General features: G+C 42.6%; 1 protein-coding gene across 9 annotated transcripts in view; it reads left to right on the forward strand.

Annotated features, from left to right (window-relative positions):
* stat2 (signal transducer and activator of transcription 2) overlaps positions 1-16,331 on the forward strand; it is a 187,259-nt gene that overhangs the window by 59,338 nt on the left and 111,590 nt on the right. For all 9 annotated transcript variants that reach the window (XR_009804723.1, XR_009804718.1, XM_061890364.1 and 6 more), the window contains 2 exons: positions 2,454-2,589; positions 7,975-8,027. Coding sequence is in view for 7 of the 9 variants with exons in the window: in XM_061890364.1 (XP_061746348.1) it covers positions 2,454-2,589; positions 7,975-8,027 (189 nt within the window). In the remaining 2 variants the exon portion in view is untranslated. The remainder of the gene's footprint in view (positions 1-2,453; positions 2,590-7,974; positions 8,028-16,331) is intronic.

Here is a 16,331-nt window from a genome sequence, read left to right on the forward strand (position 1 = left end):
TATCAGCTAAGATTTATCTGAGAGCCAGATGCAGTCATCAAAACATGTGGCTCTAGAGCAGGGGTAGGGAACCTATGGCTCTAGAGCCAGATGTGGCTCTTTTGATGACTGCATCTGGCTCTCAGATAAATCTTAGCTGACATTGCTTAACACGATAAGTAATTAATAATTCCGCCGGTAATCACAGTGTTAAAAATAATGTTCGAATTATAAAACATTCTCATGCATTTTTGTCCAACCGTCCATTTTCTATCGCACCTGTTCAAGAAGTCGCTTTAATTGTAAGAAGTACCATATTTATTATTGGTTAGCTTTATAATAACAATATTATTATCTTGGGGACAGCGTGGCGAAGTTGGGACAGTGGCTGTGCCAGCAAACTGAGGGTTAGTGGTTCAATCCCCACCTTCTACCATCTTCGTCACGTCCGTTGTGTCCTCTCCAAGGTTCTCATAGTCATCATTGTCACCGACGTCCCACTGGGTGTGAGTTTTCCTTGCCCTCATGTGGGCCTACCGAGCATGTCGTAGTGGTTTGTGTTGTAGTTTGTGCAGCCCTTTGAGACACTAGTGATTTAGGGCTATATAAGTAAACATTGATTGATTGATTGATTTCACCCTTGCTCATGATGGTCCTGGTTAGCGCCTTGCATGGCAGTTTTCGCCATCAGTGTGTGAATGTGTGTGTGAATGTGGAAATAGTGTCAAAGCGCTTTGGGCTCCTTAAAAAGGGGTAGAAAAGTGCTATACAAGTACAACCATTTATCTTTTTTTTTTTTTTTTTTACCATTTTTAAAAAGAATAAGAGACTTATTATACTATAAAAATGTTGGTCTTAAAAATGCACGCATTTAGTTGTATTCAGTGTTAAAAAAAAGATTATACGGCTCTCACAGAAATACATTTTGAAATATTTGGCTTTCATGGCTCTCTCAGCCAAAAAGGTTCCCGACCCTTGCTCTAGAGCCATAGGTTCCCTACCCCTGGTCTATGGTGACGCCAAGGCTGGTGACTTTGGGACGCACATCATTTTGCAATGGTCCCTAGTCAGTGAGGGCTGGACCAAAAACTAAAATTGCAGTTTTTCCTTCAGTCATTATTAAAAAATTCTGGGCTAACCAAGCCTTGACGTGGCATAGACAGTTAAAGGATATAGGCTTGCATCTAAAATGTTCCCAGCCATGTAACGTCAAGTACTTTACAAAAGGTAAACATGCTACGCCAGGGGTAAGGAACCTATGGCTCTCGGATAAATCTGAGCTGACATTGCTTGACACGATAAGTAATGAATAATTCCACTTTTAATCAATCGTCAATCAATGTTTATTTATATAGCCCCAAATCACAAATGTCTCAAAGGACTGCACAAATCATTACGACTACAACATCCTCGGAAGAACCCACAAAAGGGCAAGGAAAACTCACACCCAGTGGGCAGGGAGAATTCACATCCAGTGGGACGCAAGTGACAATGCTGACTATGAGAAACCTTGGAGAGGACCTCAGATGTGGGCAACCCCCCACCCCCTCTAGGGGACCGAAAGCAATGGATGTCGAGCGGGTCTAACATGATACTGTGAAAGTTCAATCCATAGTGGCTCCAACACAGCCGTGAGAGTTCAGTTCAAAGCGGATCCAAGACAGCAGCGAGAGTCCCGTCCACAGGAAACCATCTCAAGAGGAGGTGGATCAGCAGCGTAGAGATCACACTGTTAAAAAAAGTCAACAGTTAGCATCAGAATAACAATGTTATTACAAAGAATAAGAGACCTATTGTACTCTAGAAATGTTAGTCTTACTTAAAAATGCACGCTTTTAGTTGTGTTCAGTGTTGAAAAAATATTATATGGCTGTTATGTAAATACATTTTAAAATACTTAGCTTCTTGGCTCTCTCAGTTAAAAGGTTCCCGACCCCTGTGCTACGCTATAGGAAGGTTGCATATGACGTCACATTCGTTTTTCTTCTTTGCGGCTTATTTCACACGATGGTCAAGCAGCTCGAGCGTAGCATTAGAGAAAGTGAGAGTGAGTGTAGAGCTTCAGCAGAAAATGCCGTATTGCTGTTCTGTTCTTGGGTGTTCCAGTCGTTCAAGTAGAGGGACAGGAAATAGCTTTCATAGAGTCCCAAAAGAAGTGGCTCATAAAGGTAATAAAGTCAGGGAAAAAACGAAAATGTGTCGAAGGCAATGGCTCTTCAAAATATCACTTTTGGAATACAAACAGACCATGCTCGTGTCTTAATGTCGGTCGACAGTTTCATCATGTTTTTTTTAAATTAAATTTCCTTCAAAGACGACCGACGTGCTTCTTTAGCGTCTTCCATATTGACTTGTTTGCTTCTGTAGCCTGTCGCCACCGCGTCAACTGAGCTCATGGGCGAATTGTGTTCAAGTATTGAATCAGATGAATAGTGATGATGGATTGATCTGCATTCGTTTTGTTTATTTCCCAGGACCTGATGTTCTTTGCCAACTCCCAAGCAGCCCCTTGGCCACAGCTGGGACAGATGCTGAGTTGGCAGTTTCTCTCTGCCGCCAAACGTGGTCTGAATGATGATCAGCTGGAAATGATCGCTCTCAGGCTTTTTGGTGAGTCCTGCAAGATTTTTGTATTTACAGGGTCTTCACTGGTCATTCAAAGTCATCAAGTGGAATTTTACGAAAATTAAGGCCTTCAATGGCATTACATTCCATGTCCAGAGGGATTTAGAAATAACCCTACAATTGTAGGGCCGATAGTCAATGAATCAACTAATGGAACAATAAATTAAAATTAACGTAATAATTATGCCATCATGGGACCCACCTGTTCCCAATTGGCCTGTTCACCTGTGGGATGTTCCAAATAAGTGTTTGATGAGCATTCCTCAACTCTCTCAGTCTTTTTTGTCACCGATTCTGTTCATAACTTTTATGGACAGAATTTCTAGGCGCAGTCAAGGCATTGAGGGGTTCCGGTTTGGTGGCCGCGGGATTAGGTCTCTGCTTTTTGCGGACGATGTGGTCCTGTTGGCTTCATCTGGCCGGGATCTTCAGCTCTCACTAGATCGGTTTGCAGCCGAGTGTGAAGCGGCCGGAATGAGAGTCAGCACCTCCAAGACCGAGTCCATGGTTCTCTCCCGGAAAAGGGTGGAGTGCCATTTCCGGGTTGGGGAGGAGACCCTGCCCCAAGTGGAGGAGTTCAAGTACCTAGGAGTCTTGTTCACGAGTGGGGGAAGAGTAGATCGTGAGATCGACAGGCGGATCGGTGCGGCGTCTTCAGTAATGCGGACGTTGTACCGATCCGTTGTGGTGAAGAAGGAGCTGAGCCGGAAGGCAAAGCTCTCAATTTACCGGTCGATCTACGTTCCCATCCTCACCTATGGTCATGAGCTTTGGGTCATGACCGAAAGGATAAGATCACGGGTACAAGCGGCCGAAATGAGTTTCCTCCGCCGGGTGGCGGGGCTCTCCCTTAGAGATAGGGTGAGAAGCTCTGTCATCCGGGAGGAACTCAAAGTAAAGCCGCTGCTCCTCCACATGGAGAGGAGCCAGATGAGGTGGTTCGGGCATCTGGTCAGGATGCCACCCGAACGCCTCCCGAGGGAGGTGTTTAGGGCACGTCCAACCGGTAGGAGGCCACGGGGAAGACCCAGGACACGTTGGGAAGACTATGTCTCCCGGCTGGCCTGGGAACGCCTTCGGGATCCCCCGGGAAGAGCTAGATGAAGTGGCTGGTGAGAGGGAAGTCTGGGTTTCCCTGCTTAGGCTGCTGCCCCCACAACCCGACCTCGGGTAAGCGGAAGAAGATGGATGGATGGATGGATGGTAATAATTATGCCATCATCGATAAATTGCAATGTCAGTGTGTATCTTTCCTTTATCTCTGGCTTACAGATTGGAGACAAGAGGTCTCACTCTGAACATTTTTATTTGACTTTAGAATCACATAAACAGAGCGACGGCGTGGCGCAGTGGGAGAGTGGCCTGCGCAACCCGAGGGTCCCTGGTTCAATCCCCACCTAGTACCAACCTCGTCACGTCCGTTGTGTCCTGAGCAAGACACTTCACCCTTGCTCCTGATGGGTGCTGGTTGGCGCCTTGCATGGCAGCTCCCTCCATCAGTGTGTGAATGTGTGTGTGAATGGGTAAATGTGGAAGTAGTGTCAAAGCGCTTTGAGTACCTTGAAGGTAGAAAAGCGCTATACAAGTACAACCCATTTATTTATTTAACCTCTTATCAGTCATCCACACTCTCTGTTTTGTTGTGAACAGGGACTTACTTGAAGTACAAAACCCAAAACCACTGAAGTTGGCATGTTGTGTAAATGGTAAATAAAAACAGAATACATCCATCCATTTCCTACCGCTTATTCCCTTTGGGGTCGCGGTGCCTATCTCAGCTACAATCGGAACGGAAGGCGGGGTACAAGGATTTACAAATCCTTTTCAACCTATATTCAGTTGAATAGACTGCAAAGACAAGATACTTAACAATCGAACTTTAACGTTTGATGCCTACAACATGTTTAAAAAAAGCTGGCATCAGTGGCAAAAAAAGACTGAGAGAGTTGAGGAATGCTCGTCAAACACTTATTTGGAACATCCCACAGGTGAACAGGCCAATTGGGAACAGGTGGGTGCCATGATTGGGTATAAAACGGCTCCCATTAAATGCTCAGTCACTCACAAACAAGGATGGGGCGAGGGTCACCACTTTGTGAACAAGTGCGTGAGCAGAGCCGTATAGCTCGGTTGGTAGAGCGGCCGTGCCAGCAATTTGAGGGTTCGATTCCCGCTTCCGCCATCCTAGTCACTGCCGTTGTGTCCTTGGGCAAGACACTTTACCCACCTGCTCCCAGTGCCACCCACACTGGTTTAAATGTAACTTAGATATTGGGTGTCACTATGTAAAGTGCTTTGAGTCACTAGAAAAAAGCGCTATATAAATATAATTCACTTCACTTCAAATTGTCCAACAGTTTAAGAACAATATTTCTCAACGAGCTATTGCAAGGAATTTAGGGATTTCCCCATCTACGGTCCGTAATATTGTCAAAGGTTTCTGAGAATCTGAAGAAATCACTGCAGGTAAGCGACGGTATCACGGACCTTTGATCCCTCAGGCGGTAATGCGTTAAAAACCGACATCCGCGTGTGAAGGATGTCACCACTTAGGCTCAGGAACACTTCAGAAAACCACTGTCAGTAAATTCAGTTGGTCGCTACATCTGTAAGTGCAAGTTAAAACTCTATTATGAAAAGCCAAAGCTGTTTTATCAACAACACCCAGAAATGCTGCTGAATTTGCTGGGCCTAAACTCATCTAAGATGGATTGATGCAAAGTGGAAAAGTGTTCTGTGGTCTGACGAGTCCACATTTCAAATTGTTTTTGGAAACTGTGGACTTCGTGTCCTCTGGACCAAAGAGGAAAAGAACCATCCGAACTGTTCTAGGCGCAAAGTTGAAAAGCCAGCATCTGTGATGGTATGAGGGTGTATTAGTGCCCAAGGCATGGGTAACTTACACATCTGTGAAAGTACCATTCGTGCTGAAAGGTACATACAGGTTTTGGAGCAACATATGTTGCCATCCAAGCAACGTGTTTTTCATGGACGCCCCTGCTTATTTAAGCAAGACAATGCCAAGCTACATTCTGCAAGTGTTACAATAGCGTGGCTTCATAGTAAAAGAGTGCGGGTTCTAGACTGGCCTGCCTGTAGTCCAGACCTGTCTCCCATTGAAACTGTGGCACAAATATGAAGCCTAAAATATGACAACGGATAACCTGGACTGTTGAACAACTTAAGCTGTACATCAAGCAAGAATGGGAAATAATTTCACTTGAAAAGCTTAAAAAAATGGTCTCCTTAGTTTTCAAATGTTTACGCCTTTTAACAACAAGCGTTGTTAAAAGGAAAGGCCATGTAACACAGTGGTAAAACGCTCCTGTGACACATTTTTTGCTGTGTTGCTGCCATTAAATTCTAAGTTAATGATTATATGCAACAATAAATTAAGTTTCTCAGTTTGAACATTAAATATCTTGTATTCGCAGTCTATTTATTTGAATATAAATTGAAAAGGATTTGCAAAACTTTGTATTCTGTTTTTATTTATGATTTACACAATGTGCCAACTTCACTTGTTTTGGGTTTTGTAGTAAAGTCACTTTAATGTTGGCGCTGGAATTAATCATTTTAATACAACCATCACTTTTAATGTGCAAATTGCTTCAAAACCATAGGAGAAGACTTTTGCGAAAATCAATCAATTCAGGTTTATTTATATAGGCCTAAATCACAAGTGTCTCAAAGGGCTGCACAAGCCACAACGACATCCGCGGTACATAGACCACATTAGGGCAAGGAAAAACTCACCCCAGTGGGACGTCGATGTGAATAACTATGAGTAAGTGGACATATGTGGGCAAAACCCTCTCGATTTTTCTGGGAGACTCCTGAAATTCAGTGCCCCTCCCGAGAATCTCCCTGGGCAAATATTCTCCCGATTTCCACCCGGACAACAATATTGGGGGCGTGCCTTAAAGGCACTTCCATTAGCGTCCTCTACAACATGTCGCCACGTCCGCTTTTCCTCCATACAAACAAGTGTGCCGGCCCAGTCACATAATATATGCGGCTTTACACACAAGTGAATGCAAGTCATACTTGGTCAACAGCCATACAGTTCACACTTAGGGTGGCCGTATAAACAACTTTAACACTGTTACAAATATGCTCCACACAGTCAAACCAGACTGTGAACGACTCTGACCGTCGTGCGGCATCCAGGGACCACCAAGGAAGGACATGACTTTGAGCAGTGTTGACTTTATTTTTCAATAGGAAAAGTATTTTTTGGTTTTCTTTTCAGTCGCCCGCGTCGTCTACCTCTCGCTCTCTTTTGGGTTGCATGCCCTTCGTCTCGTTCCTTCGTTGTTTCTTCGTTGCCGCCCTTTTAAACAGTGCGAGAGGATTCATTAATCGCATTAATCGCACCTGATCTCGATTGTGGCGTCGCTCCCGGCACGCCCTGCCTCGCCGCTCGCTCGCCATCCCCGCCTCCTCACCGCCATCTTGGGCGTGCCCTGCCTCTCTGTCGGACTGTCGGCCCCGCCTCTCCACACACACTAAACTAGAATAACAGACACATTTCAGGAGAACATCCGCACCGTAACACAACATAAACACAACAGAACAAATACCCAGAAAAGAGGCATTACATTTCTTATAAAAATGTTATTTAATATACCATTGATGTTTTTTTTTTGTGAAAGTTTATTTTGCACTATTAAGTTATATAAGCGTTGCTTGTTCCATATTCAGTGTTAAAGCAAATCAGTCTAGCAAACTGAACAACAATTAACGTTTTATTCATGCACTTTCTCTTGCGACTTCAAGGCTTGAATGTTTGATTCATTCATTATTGTTATTTTATTTTCAAATGTATTATTGGTCTGTGGAAAAAATGTATTGTGATATTTACCTCAAAAGACTGCATGTATTTGATATGCCCTTGATAGTTTTTAACTATTATTATTATTATTATTTGTAACTGGATTTTGCATGTCACTATAAAGCTATTTAAGCCTTGCTTGTTCAATATTCAATGCAAAACTTGTTTGGGTCCCTATTAAAAGGTTAATTTGTTCAACCTTTGTTTAGTTTTAAATTTTGGCCCACTCTATATTTGAGTTTGACACCCCTGCATTAAAGGAAGTGACACCAACAAAGCAACTTGTGCTGCAAAAGATAAATAAAAATCTAGATCAATTCTTACATTAAACAGTCTTCTGAGCCAATTCTAATTTGCTAGAGAGTAACAGTTAATGTTAACTTTTCAAGATGATTCTCGTCAAATGCTTTACAATTTTGCAGTAGTACGTGGGCATTCAATTTATTTTAAGTGGCATTAAAAAAACATTAAATGTTTCTGCAGAAACACTTACTCTAGTTTTTAAACGTCCTCCTCTCCTTTTCTCCTCCATCCAGGAAAGCAACAGAATTATGACACCTGCACTGTAGATTGGTCCAAATTTTCAAAGGTAAGGATTTTATTTTCTGGCAACCTTTTTCTCACTTTTGTATAATCGACACAATAAATACACAGTACAGTCTTTCACAAGCAACCAGCTGTATGCATACAATACTTAAAAGTGAGCTCGGATACGTGTTAAGAATAGTCAGTGTACAGCTCGTGTAGCAGGATAGATTTATTATGCGCTAACACAGAGACAGTTGTCAAAATAGCTGAGGATCGATGACGTCATCCCCTAATAAGTACGCCGTACGCTGACTACTCCTAAGTACATCTAAGGTAGTTTCCATATGTGCACGAGGCACCAGGACACTGCATGTCCTGTCTTGTGCAGCATGTGACATGCTGGGCTCCGTCTACAGACTGATTGAAACAAATGACTAAAAGAAGCCTTCATACACAGAGACATGGTTTTTGATTGATTGATTTATTGATACTTTTATTAGTAGATTGCACAGTTCAGTCCATATTCCGTACAATTGACCACTAAATGGTAACACCCCAATAACTTTTTCAACTTGTTTAAGTCGGGGTCCACGTTAATCAATTCATGGTACAAATATATACTATCAACATAATACAGTCATCACACAAGTTAATCATCATAGTATATACATTGAATTATTTACATTATTTACAATCCGGGGGGTGGGATGAGGAGCTTTGGTTGATATCAGTACTTCAGTCATCAACAATTGCATCAACAGAGAAATGTGGACATTGAAACAGTGTAGGTCTTATTTAGTAGTATCAGAGGTGGGTAGAGTAGCCAGAAATTGTACTCAAGTAAGAGTACTGTTACTTTAGAGATTTATTACTCAAGTAAAAGTAAGGGGTACTCACCCAAATATTTACTTGAGTAAAAGTAAAAAGTATGTTGTGAAAAAACTACTCAAGTACTGAGTAACTGATGAGTAACCTGTTTGTTTAATGATTACGGCAACAAATAATGCACAAAAACATAAAAATAGCAATGAGCAAATTCAGAGCCAGGAATATCTCTTAAGCAACTAAAACAATAATATATATTAAATAATAGTACATTAAAATAAAATAAAAAAAATGGCACATTGAGCCACAATAACTTAACAGCACCATAGCCTCAGTAGGCATTCATTGATTTGATTGATTGATTAAAACTTGTATTAGTAGATTGCACAGTACAGTACATATTCTGTACAATTGACCACTAAATGGTAACACCCCAATAAGTTTTTCAACGTTTATCAATTACTTAGTAAATGATCAAGTCGAGGTGATCTACCTCATATATACATACACACACATATCATACATACACACACATCATTTATACACACACATATATATATATATATATATATATATACACACATACATTTATATATACAGTATATAATTTATATTTATTTATTTTGCCGTTTTTGTTGACATGTTGAAGGTGTTTTAATGAATATACATGGATGTTTAACATATAGATTCCTATCTTTCATGAAGACAAGAATATAAGTTGGTGTATTACCTGATTCTGATGACTTGCATTGATTGGAATCAGACGTCCACGTTTGCAAATGGAGGAGAAAAAGAGGTCCTCTTTTCTGTCTAATACCACATGAAAGTCGTTGGTTTTTGGCATCTTATCTGTCCAGCTTCCATATTCGTTTTTATACACTTTACAAGGAATACATTGGCAGCAATCTCCGTTGCTTGCTAGCTTGTTTGCGCTGGCTTTCGGAGACTCTTATTTTGTTAACGCAGGCGCGATGGAGCAGCGCTTTTATTGTGAAGACAGGAACTCTTCGATCGGTCTTTAGGCTTTTGACGGGAAGTACGGTTGAAATAAAAAGTGTCTATTTTCCTTTACACTTTTGATTGATTGATTGATACTTTTATTATTAAATTGCACAGTACAGTACATATTCCGTACAATTGACCACTAAATGTAACACTCCAATAAGTTTTTCAACATGTCGGGTTCTTCGTGTGACGGTCATGTGACCCCCTGGCTCTGTTTGATTGGTCCAACGTCACCAGTGACTGCATGTGATTGGTGAAACGCAGGCATGCGTAGTTCCTACTTTGAAGCTCTGTCATTAACCAAAATAAACATTAATAGATCGATAAAAAAAAAGTAGCGAGTAGCGAGCTTAATGTAGATAAATGGAACGGAGTAAAAGTAGCGTTTCTTCTCTATAAATATACTCAAGTAAAAGTAAAAGTATGTTGCATAAAAACTACTCGTAGAAGTACAATTTATCCCAAAAGTTACTCAAGTAAATGTAACGGAGTAAATGTAGCGCGTTACTACCCACCTCTGAGTAGTATATGTACAGCCAGCAGAGAACATAGTGAGTTCACATAGCATAAGAACAAGTATATACATTAGAAGTACATTTGAGTTGTTCATAATCCGGGGAGATGGGATGTGAATGGAGGAGGGTATTAGTAAAGTGTTGAAGTTGCCTGGAGGTGTTGTTTTAGAGCGGTTTTGAAGGAGGTTAGAGATGCACTTACTTTTATACCTGTTGGGAGTGCATTCCACATTGATGTGGCATAGAAAGAGAATGAGTTAAGACCTTTGTTAGATCGGAATCTGGGTTTAACGTGGTTTGTGGAGCTCCCCCTGGCGTTGTGGTTATGGCGGTCATTTACGTTAAGGAAGTAGTTTGACATGTACTTCGGTATCAAGGAGGTGTAGCGGATTTTATAGACTAGGCTCAGTGCAAGTTGTTTTACTCTGTCCTCCACCCTGAGCCAGCCCACTTTGGAGAAGTGGGTTGGATTGAGGTGTGTTCAAATGTATTTGTGGTGGTTCAAATGTATTTGTGGTGGTTCAAATGCATTTGTGGGGCTTGAAATATATGTGTGGTGGTTCAAATGTATTTGTAGGGGTTTAAATGTATGTGTGGTGGTTCAAATGTATTTGTAGGGGTTTAAATGTATGTGTGGTGGTTCAAATGTATTTGTGGGGCTTTAAATGTATTTGTGGCGGCTCCTATGTTTTTGTGGTGCTTGAAATGTACGTGTAGTGGTTCTAATGTATTTGTGGGGCTTGACATTTATTTGTGGTGGTTCAAATATATTTGTGATGGTCCAGATTTATGTATGGTGGTTCTGATGTATTTGTGGTGGTTCAAATGTATTTGTGGTGGTTCAAATGCTGGCGGCGCCCGGACGGGCTGCGCTCTCGAGGAGCTCCTGCTAAAGATGAAACATTTGGCAGAAATACCGGACAATTCCACAAACTTTATGGCTGGCTCACATCGTGGTCACTACGTGATCACGTACGACCGCCAGACACTTCTGGATGTGGACATATCGGGCCGTTTTGGACTGATAGACACTTGCGTGCTAGACTTGCTAACTAGCATGGGAATACATCGGCGGCTACATCCAGCGGCCTGTGAAGCAGGGGAGTATAGTAGCAGCGGGGGCCGTCTACGGAGCAGACGCCAGCAGTGTGATCGGAAACGCGGATGCCGAGCGGGGCTAAAAACAAAGCAGAAGGCTAATCCCCACAGAACACCACTTTCCTCCATCCCGAAGACGGATTTAGATGGAAAATGCGAGACTACTGGTCTGGGTAAGGAGTCAGTTAAATTAGAACAAGTTTTTTCTGCTTTGAGTGTTTCAGAGTTGGACATGTGTTTTACTGAGGTGGCTAACTATGATGCGTGCAGTTTATCAAAGCAACAAACAAACAATCGGAAAATCCCCGTTACTGAGGTGGCTAACCATGATGCGTGCAGTTTATCAAAGCAACAAACAAACAATCGGAAAATCCCCGTTACTGAGGTGGCTAACCATGATGCGTGCAGTTTATCAAAGCAACAATCAAACAATCGGAAAATTCCTGTCGTATCAATTCCTAGATATGGTCGTAACTATACTAAATGCACTGGGCATAATAAACACAACATTATTAATATTGCTACTACGGATAATTTGATCAAAAACTCCCTAAAACAGCCCACTACCTATAATATAGGTTTTTTAAACATAAGATCATTGTCTCCCAAAACGTTGTTAGTTAATGATATTATCAGAGACAACAATCTTAACGTCATCGGTCTCAGCGAAACCTGGCTTAACCCAAACGACTTTTTTGCGCTAAATGAGGCATGTCCTCCTAACTTTACACATGCGCATATTGCCCGTCCGCTCAAAAGGGGTGGGGGGGTCGCACTAATATACAACGAAAACTTTAACCTTAGTCCTAACATAAATAATAAATATAAATCGTTTGAGGTGCTTACTATGAGGTCTGTCACACCGCTGCCTCTACACCTGGCTGTTATCTACCGCCCCCCCGGGGCCCTATTCGGACTTTATTAATGAATTCTCAGAGTTCGTTGCTGATCTAGTGACACACGCCGATAATATAATCATAATGGGGGACTTTAATATCCATATGAATACCCCATCGGACCCACCGTGCGTAGCGCTCCAGACTGTAATTGATAGCTGTGGTCTCACACAAATAATAAATGAACCCACGCATCGCAACGGTAATACGATAGACCTAGTGCTTGTCAGGGGCATCACCGTTTCCAAAGTTACGATACTCCCGTATACTAAAGTATTGTCCGATCATTACCTTATAAAATTCGAGGTTCAGACGCATGTTCGTCAAACTAATAATAATAATAACTGCTATAGCAGCCGCAACATTAATACAGCCACAACGACAACTCTTGCTGACCTACTGCCCTCGGTAATGGCACCATTCCCAAAGTATGTGGGCTCTATTGATAAATGATAAATGGGTTGTACTTGTATAGCGCTTTTCTACCTTCAAGGTACTCAAAGCGCTTTGACACTACTTCCACATTTACCCATTCACACACACATTCACACACTGATGGAGGGAGCTGCCATGCAAGGCGCCAACCAGCACCCATCAGGAGCAAGGGTGAAGTGTCTTGCTCAGGACACAACGGACGTGACGAGGTTGGTACTAGGTGGGAATTGAACCAGGGACGCTCGGGTTGCGCACGGCCACTCTCCCACTGCGCCACGCCGTCCCCAATCTTCACCAAGACGTCACTTCGGTCACTTGATTGATATTCACAGCACCTGTGGGTCTTGTGAGATGACGCTGGCTGCTGCCATTTCATTATTAAGAAAAAACGACCGACGGGAAGGCGAGAAACACTTTTTTATTTCAACTACGGCTGGGCGATATGGCTTTTTTTTTAATATCGCAATATTTTTAGGCCATATCGCGATATACCATATATACCTCGGTATTTTGCCTTAGCCTTAAATCAGGGGTAGGGAACCTATGGGTCTAAATAAATGATAAATGGGTTGTACTTGTATAGCACTTTTATACCTTCAAGGTACTCAAAGCGCTTTGACACTACTTCCACATTTACCCATTCACACACACATTCACACACTGATGGAGGGAGCTCCCATGCAAGGCGCCAAGGAGGAGCCATCAGGAGCAAGGGTGAAGGGTCTTGCTCAGGACACAACGGACGTGACGAGGTTGGTAGTAGATGGGAATTGAACCAGGGACGCTCGGGTTGCGCACGGCCACTCTCCCACTGCGCCACGCCGTCCCCAATCTTCACCAAGACGTCACTTCGGTCACTTGATTGACATTCACAGCACCTGTGGGTCTTGTGAGATGACGCTGGCTACTGCCATTTCCTTATTAAGAAAAAACGACCGACGGGAAGGCGAGAAACACTTTTTTATTTCAACTACGGCTGGGCGATATGGCTTTTTTTTGATATCGCGATATACGATATATATCTCGGTATTTTGCCTTAGCCTTAAATCAGGGGTAGTGAACCTATGGCTCTAGAGCCAGATGTGGCTCTTTTGATGACTGCACCTGGCTCTCAGATAAATCGTAGCTGACATTGCTTAACACGCTAAGTAATAAATAATTCCGCTGGTAGTCACAATGTTAAAAATAATGTTCAAAATATAAAACATTCTCATGCATTTTAATCCATCCATCCGTTTTCTACCACACCTGTTCAAGAAATACCAATGTTATTAAAAATAATTACAGACTTATTATAGTCTAAAATTGTTGGTTTTACTTTTAAAAAATGCACACTTCACGATGGCAGAGGGGTTAGTGCGTCTGCCTCACAATACGAAGGTCCTGCAGTCCTGGGTTCAAATCCAGGCTCGGGTTCTTTCTGTGTGGAGTTTGCATGTTCTCCCCGTGAATGCGTGGGTTCCCTCCGGGTACTCCGGCTTCCTCCCACCTCCAAAGACATGCACCTGGGGATAGGTTGATTGGCAACACTAAATTGGCCCTAGTGTGTGAATGTTGTCTATTTGTGTTGGCCCTGCGGTGAGGTGGCGACTTGTCCAGGGTGTACCCCGCCTTCCGCCCGATTGTAGCTGAGATAGGCGCCAGCGCCCCCCGCGACCCCGAAAGGGAATAAGCGGTAGAAAATGGATGGATGGATGGGCTCTATCAGCCAAAAAGGTTCCCGACCCCTGCCTTAAATGAACACTTTAAGCATATAATCACAGCAGTATGACGATTCTATTTGTCTACATTAAAACATTCTTTTTCATACTGCGTTAATATATGCTTCTTTTAAACTTTCATGCAGAGAAGGAAATCACAAATAAGTCAATTTACCAAAACTGTATTAAAGTTATTAGCAGGTGAGTTTTCAAACGATGCTACATATTAGCTGTAATGCTACATTTTATAGCAACGCCGTTTTGCCTCACATTTGACAAATTACAGTTGTCCATTCGACATATTCCCGCTTGAAGCCAAACCACCGCCCGACGATGGACCCCCTGCTGTTTTTGTTGGGAATTCATTCTTCCTTAATATGTTACCAGATTCGCAACTTCTTTCCCTCGTATTATACCTCGCAACACTTCGCTAGCATCACAGCTAACGTTATCCACGCCGGGCGAGGGCGTATAGGTATGTGACATATGAGGTGACAGTATGTGACATGTGTAAGAACCTGCGCACGCTGTCTGTGAGAAGGAGACGCAAGAAAGAGTGGAAAGAGCCTGTGGTGTAATGCCCGCAGCTAAAAGCAACTGCGTGAGAAAGTATACTCAAATATTATGATATAGTCATTTTCTATATTCGCACAGAGACAAACCCGCGATATATCGCCCAGCCCTAATTTCAACAGACTCTCTCGCCGTACCTGCCGTCAAAACTCTAAAGACCGACTGCACACTTCCTGTCTTCACCAAAAAAAAAAAAAATCAATGATAAAACTCGACACAAAACTTAATTTTTGTATGTTCAGTATAATATTGAGTAGGGCTGGGCGATGTGGCCTTTTTTTAATATCAAAATTTTTAGGTCCAGTCATGATACACCATATATATCTCCATATTCTGCCTTAGCCTTGAATGAACACTTGATGCTTATAATCACAGCAGTATGATGATTCTATGTGTCTACATTAAAATATTCTTCTTCATACTGCATTGAAGGCCTACTGAAATGAGATGTTCTTATTTAAACGGGGATAGCAGGTCCATTCTATGTGTCATACTTGATCATTTCGCCATATTGCCATATTTTTGCTGAAAGGATTTAGTAGAGAACATCCACGATAAAGTTCGCAACATTTGGTCGCTAATAAAAAAGCCTCGCCTGTGCCGGAAGAAGCAGACGATGTGCGCGTGACGTCACGGTTTGTGGAGCTCCTCTCATCTGAACATTGTTTACAATCATGGCCACCAGCAGCGAGAGCAATTCGGACCGAGGAAGCAATGATTTCCCCATTAATTTGAGCGAGGATGAAAGATTTGTGGATGAGTAAAGTGAGAGTGAAGGACTAGGAAAAAAAAAAAAACTAGACGGCAGGGCGATTCAGATGTTATTAGACAAATTTACTAGGATAATTCTGGAAAATCCCTTATCTGCTTATTGTGTTACTAGTGTCTTAGCGTTATAGTAAAAGTCGGAGGTGTGTGGTGACCGCCAGTGTCTCTGAGGGAAGCCACGTTTCTCGACGAGGCGAAGCGACGGCAGCCGTTGGGGCCGGGCTGAGAATCCCCCCCCCCTCCACGGTGGAAGCATCCCAGGTTCGGGGGCGGCCGGTCAGAGGAGGCAAGAGGCACCATAGGCCCCCAGCTGGACCCCCTACAGTTTACCTACAGAGCAGTGCAACATCTTGACCAACCACGGACCTATGTCAGGAAGCTAGCAGCGATCGGGCTAGGATAGACTGACCATACGTCCTCTTTTCACCAGACATGTTCTCTTTTGCGGAGCTGTAAGGGCAGAGTTTCTTAAGTGCCTCAAATGTCCGGCATTTTGAGTATTGTTTACACTACTTAATATGTCCGACTGGAGACTAGTTCGGTTAACCTC

The sequence above is a fragment of the Nerophis ophidion genome, linkage group LG02, assembly GCF_033978795.1.
Source record: "Nerophis ophidion isolate RoL-2023_Sa linkage group LG02, RoL_Noph_v1.0, whole genome shotgun sequence".
Classification (NCBI taxonomy): domain Eukaryota; kingdom Metazoa; phylum Chordata; class Actinopteri; order Syngnathiformes; family Syngnathidae; genus Nerophis; species Nerophis ophidion.